Below are 9,583 nucleotides of genomic sequence, written 5' to 3' on the forward strand. Positions count from 1 at the left end.
CTAGATGGAGCCAATAAAGGTAAATGTACTTTTTGAGGAATAGATAAAAATCACTGGGACTATTAGCTAGATCTTAAGCAGTCTTTGAAATTACTATAAACTGAAAAAACCAGCATTTTTATTTATTTTTAATTTTAGCTAATTGTAGTCAATGACTTTAAAATCATAATTCATGGCTGTAAACATGAAATAACATGATATTCAAAACTATGCTCAGTTTCACTGACAGCTACTGAAGTAGTAAAACAGCTGTAGTAGAAGGGGATGGTTGTATGATAAAAACAAATTACGTAAATAAGACAAGACTTCGTACGAACTAATGATAGACAGCAGTGTATACAGTAAGCTAGAAGTCACCACAAAGGAACTAGCCAAAGACAAACACTTTTCCTATAATGTAACTTTCCCTCTCAATTCTCATTTGGAGCAGTATAAGATTATTTTCTGATATATGAAAAACTACCTCTGAAAACTATGGAATGAGAAATTCTGAGTTAGGAAATCTGTAATACACAAGATCTTTGATTTCAGTTCTCTACCTCTGTAGACAATCTGCATAAATGTAGGTAAAAATAAGAACAAAGAGGTTAAAATAATTTTTAATAATTGGAAGAATGAAAAATATTCCCTAGAACTGGTATTACAGAGAAATAGACCAAAGGAAATGTAACAAAACTTTAATTACAATTATGTTACAATAGTAGATATTAAAGATTTGTTCTTCATTTTCCCAAAGCTCAAAGCACTTGCACTGTGCTTTCCTTTGGATCAGAACTCTGATAAGCTGCAGTTGCTGCCGTAGGAAAACAGGCACAAACAAGGAGGCCGTTTCCCCTTCCTAGGCCAAGACTAGACACAGATGCCAATGATGTTAAGTGAGAGAAGAAAAGCCCTGTAGTTACAAGAAAAAGTTAGATCGCAGAGTGGAAAATGTATTTTGTATCAAGTTCATTGAGAATCCAATTAAGCTCATTTTCAAATGTCTTATCAACTCCCTTACACAGGCAGGTACGCACACACCATAAGTAATATGTTTTTGCAGATACATGGCTGCTATTGAAGATAAGACTGTGAACCCAGAGAGGACAAAAACTGCAGGTAGTAGACTAAGGTGTAAAGGTACAGACAAAGGTAAGGTTTCTACTTATGCTCCCTGAGGCAACCTGACAGTCATGGTGTCTTTAGTTGTCCCTTTAATCTTGCTTTATCGTTTCTCTCATGTAGGAAAGGGAGAAAGTGTTCCATGGGGTTATTCTTTCTTCTGTCAAAGATTAGTGATATACAAAGGAAAAAAATCAACTTGAGATCTTTATAAAAAAACAAAACAAAACAAATTTAAGTTGGTTAGTTTTTTTTCTTAGAGAATTATAAAACAATTTATCTAATTTTTAGATTAGAAAATTATAATACTTATTCAATAGATAACATTAGTTCCATAAAGTAGAGAGCAACATTTGGTAAAATGCAGTTCTATGATGTGATTAGCTGAGACGAATAATAACAGAACCAGAGGGATAGGTGAAAAAGAGGAAACAAGAAGTGGAAATAAGGAGCTAATATTTACTGAAGGCCTACTGCGTGCTGGGCATTTGTGTAAAGAATATCTCACTTAAGACGGCACTATACCTATTACAAATGAGGAAACTGGTCATCAGGTTCAGGTTAATAAAGCAGTAAAGCCAGGGTTCAAACTTAGAACTATCACACTATAAAAGCTTCGCTGTTTCAGAATAATGTCCACAAGGAAGAGGAGGAAGATATGGAAAAAGAGAGAATGAACAATAGGAAATATGCAGAAAAGAATGTGGAGGAGAGAAAAAGCAAGGTAGTTAGAGGTGCTGGAAGACACACGGAAATAAGTGGTCAACTGGGACTATCTGTTGGAAATACAGACTTCAAGCCAAGACAGAAGCTATTTTTACTTCTCTTTTGGGGATAGAGACTAGCAGGGTAATTTCTACAACTCACAGCCTTGTACCCCCCTCGAATTTTTGAGTAGGGTTTGGCATGCATGACATTCTAAGCCAGATAATACTTTTGCGGTGGTATTGGTTCCTTTCCATCACTCTGACCAAAGTGCTTGACCTAGGTAGTAAGGATTCATTTTGGCGCATGGATTCAGAGTTAGGGTGTAGAGTACATGGCAAAGAACACTTCACATCAGGCAGCCAGAAGTGGAAAAAGAGGCATACAGGAAGGGTTTCATCAGATGAATCCACTGTAGGAGTAACCCATTCACTAGATGAGAGCTTTATGATCTAACTGTCTTTAACCTTTTGTGACCTTGCAGACTACCCAGAGGTGTGTTTGACTAATCTTCTAGGCATTCCCCCTTCCCTAGACAGTCTTGCTCACTACAGTCTAAGCTGACCTTGAACTCACTGGGTAGCCCCGGCTGGGGTTACAAGTGTGCACTACAGCACCTGGTTTACTCTTTCATAACTAGTCTCCCAAAGGACTGTTTTCTACATCACAGGCTTGTTAGCCGTATTCCTGGCCACTTTTATTGGATACCTGGTAGCACCTACTGCTCCATGTATCGACAACCAAAAATGTCAACACATTGTCACATGGATCCTAAGGTAAAACTGTCTTCAGTTGAGAACTACTGATCATCTAAACTCAGTATCAGCACAGTTTTGTTTGCAAGCTGATTTTAAAAGACGTGAAACGATGTGGATATAAACAAACACCCAGTTTTGAGCTACATAATCTAAGGGAAAGCAACAGAGCTATCAGAGATGGTTCTCCATGAACGGTGGGTGACTCTGTATGTAGGATAAGAGAACTGGCTTTGGAGCTTAGAGACCCCGGTTCTCTGCTCTGGTACAGACTACTAGGATCAAGAGCAAATTCCTTGCCTTGTTGGCCTACCTTGCCTTTGAACTCTGCCTGGTCAAGAGTTCAAATATACACTTCAGGGAAAATCTGTTAAATAACTTCCTTACATGCATCATTACTGATACTATTGCTGAAGGGCAATTACAGTGAATACTGTGGATTGGTGTGCTTATATTTCCCCCATTTCCTTGCCAAAGTGTGGTCTGTGGTCATGGCACCGGCACCACCTGAGAATCTGTTAAGAGAGGCCAAGTGTGAGACCTTACTTCAGATTAGCTGCACTGAAGTCTTTCTTAGCAAAGGATGATACTTAATGCGCACATTCGAGGGTACTGCTCCAGGGCACCCTCAGCCCAGGCTCCCTGTTAGCCGTAGATATGGAAAATCTTACAAATTACTGGTCAGATTTCTTCCCGGTTCTGGTTTATTTGACCATTAGGTCTCAGAGCTAACACTGTGTGTAGCTAACGTACTAGGTAGGGACTGCTCTAAGAGTACTTTTCATACATTACTAACTCGTGTGACCCTCCCCACCCTCCTATGAGACTGACATTATTCTCATTATACAAAAGAAGAAACTGAAGTCCACAGAGGAGGGTTAATTTACTCCCCCAGAGCTTCAGTTGTAAGTACAAACCTATGCACTCTGGATCCAGAATCCATAGTGAATCAATCCTACCTCTAATGATAAGATCAAAAAGGACATACAGGCTACTCCACTATTTTTCCAGATCATCTGTGGAAAACTTTGATAAACACTGTCATGAAAGTCCCTGTTATTTACTTAAATTTCTAAGCCAGTATCATTCTTTGTAAAATTCTAGGCATTGCAAAAGGCAAAAAACAGAAGTGAAGCATCATTATTTTAAAGGAAGCAGGGGGATCTCTCTAAGTTCCAGGCCAGCATGTTTTGCATAGTGAGTTCCAGGCCAGCCAGAACTGCACAGCGAAACCTTGTCTCAAAAAAACAAAAAGCAAAACAACAATAACAAAAAGGTGGGGCACTTGTTTAATGCATTCTTTGGGCTGCCCCAGGCCACTTCCAGAAGTTTGACTCTCTGACCTAGTTTTTCCACTTCTAGGAATCTCTTTCAACAAAGAAGTGTTACGATTAGTAGTGGGGGATTGTTTATATACCATTATTTATGAAAGAAAGTTTGAAGCCACTTACGTGTACGCTATTAGGAGAACAGAGTATTAGGGAGCTCTAAAGCTTCTTTCACAGGGCTTTCTGACATGGGGAATGATGCTAACTTCTAAATATATTCAATCAGATAGAAAACTTCATTAAAGCACCTGATCGGTAAGCCAAAACACAGAGACACAGTAACAGCAAGTGCTTGATTTCAAGGTATTGGACTAATTCCTTACAAGTTCTATTTTCTTCACACGCATTTTTACAATTTCTTAAGTACACATTACTTTTACAATAATAAAGACCTTAAAATTAACAGCTTCCTGTAAATACAGCTGTCTCAGGTTATTGTGAATAGCAATCTATGTTGTAGTAAAGCAAATACCACTGACATTACAGACACAGAATAAAACCCAGAGACCTTTAGCTTTCCAGCTATCAAGCAGGGCATTTGTCTTCCATAAAACCACCACATAGTCACTGTTATCAGGATACGTGGATCCTCTCTCATGAACACAATTATCAACATTGTGGAATAGCTATGCCCAGGCTCTTCAGTTGCCTGGAGAGCAGCATAATTACTCTTTCCCCTTGCTTATCTCTGAGAGGCTTGACTTGTACTTCTAATTAGACAGTTACCTTTTTCTCAAGGCTTCCTTCTTAAGAGTACTTGATTTTTTTTTTTTTTTTTTTTTTTTTTTTTTTTTTTTTTTTTTTGGTTTTTCGAGACAGGGTTTCTCTGTGTAGCTTTGCGCCTGTCCTGGAACTCACTTGGTAGCCCAGGCTGGCCTCGAACTCACAGAGATCCACCTGGCTCTGCCTCCCGAGTGCTGGGATTAAAGGCGTGCGCCACCACCGCCCGGCCGAGTACTTGATTTTTAACTGGACCTATTTTGTCAATCATCCTGCCTGCAAAGATTCAGGCCAGAATACTACTTAGCTTTTCTTCAAACTGAGTATGAGTTAAGGACAAACTGTAAATGATGGGAGAGATGTCTGTGGAGACTACAGGTTGGGAAGGAACCCGGGGAGGGATCTGCTTCTTATCAGAAAAGGAAACAGAAACAGAGCAAGATATAACACACAAAGTTAGGAACTGTAAAAGCTGCGAAGCTCACATGAGGTGATTCTGGAACGTACCACATTGGCCCCACCTAAGATTAAGAAGGCATTTCCGAGGGCTGTGGCCTTCAGTTCCCTCTCAACATCTAGAGGCTGAGACTCCGAACTTCAGACTAGCTGAGCACACGAAGCAGAAAGACAGCAGGAAAATGGCCCCTGCCTCATTTCAAGCTAGTCTGGTTTCCATTTTGGTTTCTATCTTTGATTTTTATAGAAAATTTCAGTGTAAACTTTAACATAGGAAGCAGTTTTCCAGAATTATCCCATTTATAATTTGGAGTCCTGGTATCCTTAAAACCAACCAAAATAATGAACAAGAGAATATCTCCATAATAAAAAATTAAAATGACTCCTTGGAAGGTTTTATAGTTGTCAATTCTGTAATTCTGTTTACAGGGCCACATAGCATATTTGTTTCTTAAGTAACATGTTGAAATGTTTTTATGTTAGTAATGTATTTAGTTATTAATTACAATTCTGTAATTCTCCTTCAGAAACTGTATATGTAAAAACATCTCTATCTATGTGGCATTGCATAGATTTTAAATTTTCATTTGCAGGTTGTAAAAAAAACCCTAGAAAACAGGCTTTGTGGTACTGTTGTCAAAATATGATGGATCACAGAAGTTTGCTTTCCGCATCAGTGGGTTGGTCTGTACCAATTCTGACTTCCTGATAAGAGGTTCCCAGGTACTGATATGGTAAGATTCCACGTGTGTTTTCTTCATGATTGTCAGAGTTTAGAGTATACAGGTAAACAATGTAGTCAAAATAAAACAATACAAGTAACACGTCTAAGGAGTGCAGGAAAATGAAATTTCATGACACCATGGAGGAAGCAGGTATGTGATAGGGTATCTCTTTTCTAGAATGTATACTTAATTTTGTGTTTCATCCTTTTTCTTAGTTCTATTAACAGTTTCAGTAAGACTTAGAGTTCCTGGTGCTGTCCATGTCATCATATTGGTAAAGTCCAGAGACATTCAAGGGAAGTATTTCCCATATGCCACGACAACCATTCGTACATTTACTTTTGGAAAAGGGTTTTGATGGCTGTCTTGTCCGGTCAAGCAATTAAGGTAAGAGGAAATCAAGACCTTACCTACTGAGTCAAGCATGGTACAGTTAAATAGGAATGCCACCAGAAAGGGAGCCAGCAAGATCTCCTAGCTACCAATTCTGTCACATATGGTCACGTAGATGAACAATAACTCTTCACATGGTGAACAAGTCCAAGGCCACATAGCATATTTGTTTCTTAAGTAACATGTTGAAATGTTTTTAAGTTAGTAATGTATTTAGTTATTAATTTAGTTAGTGATATTAGAGTTTTTGAAATGTTAGAAAAAGGGACAAGTGGGGAGTGATGACAAGAGACGGGTATTAACTGATTATTCCAGGAGTATTGGCTTACTTATGTGATTTCTAAAGGTCTGCATCTCCGGAGGATTTCTGAGTAGCCAATTACTGTAACTGCCTGTAAAAAAAATTGTCCCACGTAGAATTCAATGTTTACACTCAAACTGAGATCCAATTCGGAGAACTTAAAAAGTACCCGGCTTCTCTCTCTATTATGTCTGGCCTCTTAGTAAAGCTTCCTTCGCTTTGGTGCTCACAGAAAGCAATGTTCTTTTTTCACTTCTAAAATGAAGTGGAGCTCTGCTCGGCGGCGGCGGTGCTGTGAAACTTGCTCTGGGAGAGTCCCAGTGTCACCGGGGCGCCGACACACGCTTCCCCACCCGCTGCGCCGGCCGGCGGGCCGGCCGCCTACACCGTCCAGGGCGCGTGGCAGCGCTCCGAATCCGAGCCGAGGGCCCACGTAGCCCAAGTTGCCGGGTGTTTTCAGGTGAGGCACCGGAGGGCATTTCCACGGAGGCCGGCCCCGCCCGTCAACCGCTCGCCGCCTGCCCAGCTGCCTGCCCGCCCGCGGCCCGCGCTCACCTGCTCGCCCTCGTCCGGCCGCCGCCTGCGCCGCGGGCTCGCCCGGGGCTCCCGCTCCTCCGCCCGCTCTGCCGGCGCCGCCCCGTCCTCGTCGCGCTCCCCGCCGCCGCCGCCGCCGGCGCCGCCGCCCCGCAGCAGCTCCCCGGCCGAGCACATCCCGCCGCCGACACCGCCCGCCCGCCCGCACGGTCGCCGCTTGCCACACCGGGACGCTGCTCGAGAGCCCGGCACAGACGTGAACCCCAGCAGCGCGCCCCACCGGCCTGGGCGCCAGAAGTGCCGGAGCCGCCCGCCCCTCCTGTCAGCCGCTCGCCCCGCCCCCAACCCGGGGGCGGAGCCCTACGAGGGCGGGGCCACCGAGGGAGGGGTGGGGCCGAGGCTGGACGCTGCCCAATGGAGGAGGGACTTGGTAGGGTGGGCCGGACTCTGGGAGGGGCGGAGCCAGGGAGGGGCGGAACCAAGGGGTGGTGTAGCGTTATCGCTGTAAGAAACTGCATGAGAGAGACTGTGAAAGAAGCCATAGGTGCTTATGGGAGATAAGCACCTAGGTGTGTCTGACAGCCTATTAATGTATGTGAGAGCTTCTGTGTAATTGTGTCTGTAACTATCTGTACACAACAGACAGATATTCTGGGTGGTGGTGGTGGTGGTGGTGGTGGTGGTGGTGGTGGTGGTGTGTGTGTGCATGTGTGTGAAAGAGAGACAGACACACAGAAAGCGATGAGAGAGTCAGGTGAGGAAGCTGTTTGTAAGAAACACTGTAACAGACGGTAACCGACTGCCTGAGGGAGATTTTATATATGAAAGAGGTCATAGGTGCATGTAGGAGGTTGTATCTGACTGGCTATTAATGTATAGGAAAGCCCCTGTGTAATTGTGTGTCTGCGAGTAACTGTACACAGCAGACTGAGATGTTTAATCTCTCGCTCTCTCTCTCTCTCTTTTTCTGTGTGTGTGTGTGTGTGTGTGTGTGTGTGTGTGTGTGTGTGTGTGTAGAGAGGGAGAGGGAGAGTCAGAAAAGAGGACATGTGTTGTGAGAAAGTGTGTATGAGAAACATTGTAACAGACTGTAACAGTCTGCGTGGAGGAGATTATATGAAAGAGGCCATTAGATGCGTGAGATTGTGTCTGACAGAATATTATGAAAGCCTGTGTATAATTGTGTGCCTGTAAGAGACTTATCTCTACACAACAGACTGCAGAAGACTGTGTATACCAAACTCTATTGTGACAAGATAGTAAAAAAAACTTTATATGCACGTATAAAAATGCCATGATGAATCCCATTATCTTGCATAATTAACAAAAATGGAGAAAAAAAATGTCACCACAAGAACTCTATGGTGAGTGTCGTTCTGTCTGATGGCAACATTTCAGTTTATTTTTGAAATTTTGTTTTGGCTATTGTTTCTTATAAAGAAACGCTATTTTATTTAGCAATTAAATCTTATTAAAAAAAAAAAACCCAGCAACTCTAGCATTATATGTAGTAGCACAGAGAACTTTAGCCTTTACTGCCAACCCGGTCTGTGAATGTGAGACATTGTGTCTCTCCTTGGCATGCATCGGTTAATTGGCCTGCATCAGTTCATGCAGCAAGTCCAGCAGCTATGCACTGGTCAGATAGGTACAGAATGAGCAGAAACTGCTTGTAGGTGTGAGGACTCAACCGGCACAGAATGCTTACAGACGGGTTAGTGAAAACATGGCAGAGCGTAGCTTGTTCAGTGAGTCCTTTAGAACACAGTCTGGTTTTCTATTAGCGCTGATTTCTCCTCTTCCTCCTCATTTTTCGAGACAAGGTCTTGCTTGTGAAACTGCAAGGAGATGGCCTTGAACTCCAGTCTGCCCTGCCTCTACCTCCCGAAGGCTGCAACTGCAGTTATTGGCTACCATGCCAGACTTGGGCTCCTTGGTTCTTTGAGAAGGGCTGTCATTTAGTGTTTCCATAGGTTGTTATGGAAGGCTAGGAGGCACAGAGCCTACTAGCAGCCCTACTCTCAGGAAACTACTATTTTAAACACCTCATTCTAGTATGCTTCTCTTGGCCAAAGTAAAAAAATAAAATAAAAAACTTTTTACCAAGGCATGGGCATGAATCCTATGTCAGTAGTCCTTTACGACCGTATGCACTTGGGGTTTTTTGAAATGATACGCTTTTGTTCCCAAGAGCCTGTTTTTCCTAGAGACCCAGGGAATTACATCTTCCTACAAATGTAATATTAGTATCTACACAAGACAGCATTCAAATGTAGACCATACATTTTCAAGTGCATTTTATGGGAAGAGTGAGCTATTTTTACTCTGCGCATATGAGTAACATCTAAAGAAAGCTATCAGCCACTTGCCCATGGGAAATATAAGAATGGTATTACCTAGGCAACTACAGCATGTCAGATTGCAATTTTATTAGTCTATTTACCTGTTTCCCCAGGAATTAAGTGGCACTGTGTGCTTGTGTAAGGAGTGTCCTGTGTGGCACTGTGTGGCCCCTGCAGTTCCTCTAAGAATGGCTTTAATATCACACTGCCACCCCTTTTGTGC

At 42.4% G+C, this 9,583-nt stretch overlaps 1 protein-coding gene across 1 annotated transcript in view; it reads right to left on the bottom strand.

The window, feature by feature from the left end:
• The window catches only part of Fam241a (family with sequence similarity 241 member A), a 31,241-nt gene extending 24,046 nt beyond the window's left edge, over window positions 1–7,195 (bottom strand). Inside the window, exon 1 of the mRNA XM_052731679.1 lies at window positions 7,040–7,195. Coding sequence (XP_052587639.1) covers window positions 7,040–7,195 — 156 coding nt within the window. The remainder of the gene's footprint in view (window positions 1–7,039) is intronic.
• Between the last annotated feature and the right edge of the window lie 2,388 nt (window positions 7,196–9,583).

This window comes from Peromyscus californicus, unplaced genomic scaffold, assembly GCF_007827085.1.
Source record: "Peromyscus californicus insignis strain IS unplaced genomic scaffold, ASM782708v3 Scaffold_9__1_contigs__length_137607984, whole genome shotgun sequence".
Taxonomy (NCBI): domain Eukaryota; kingdom Metazoa; phylum Chordata; class Mammalia; order Rodentia; family Cricetidae; genus Peromyscus; species Peromyscus californicus.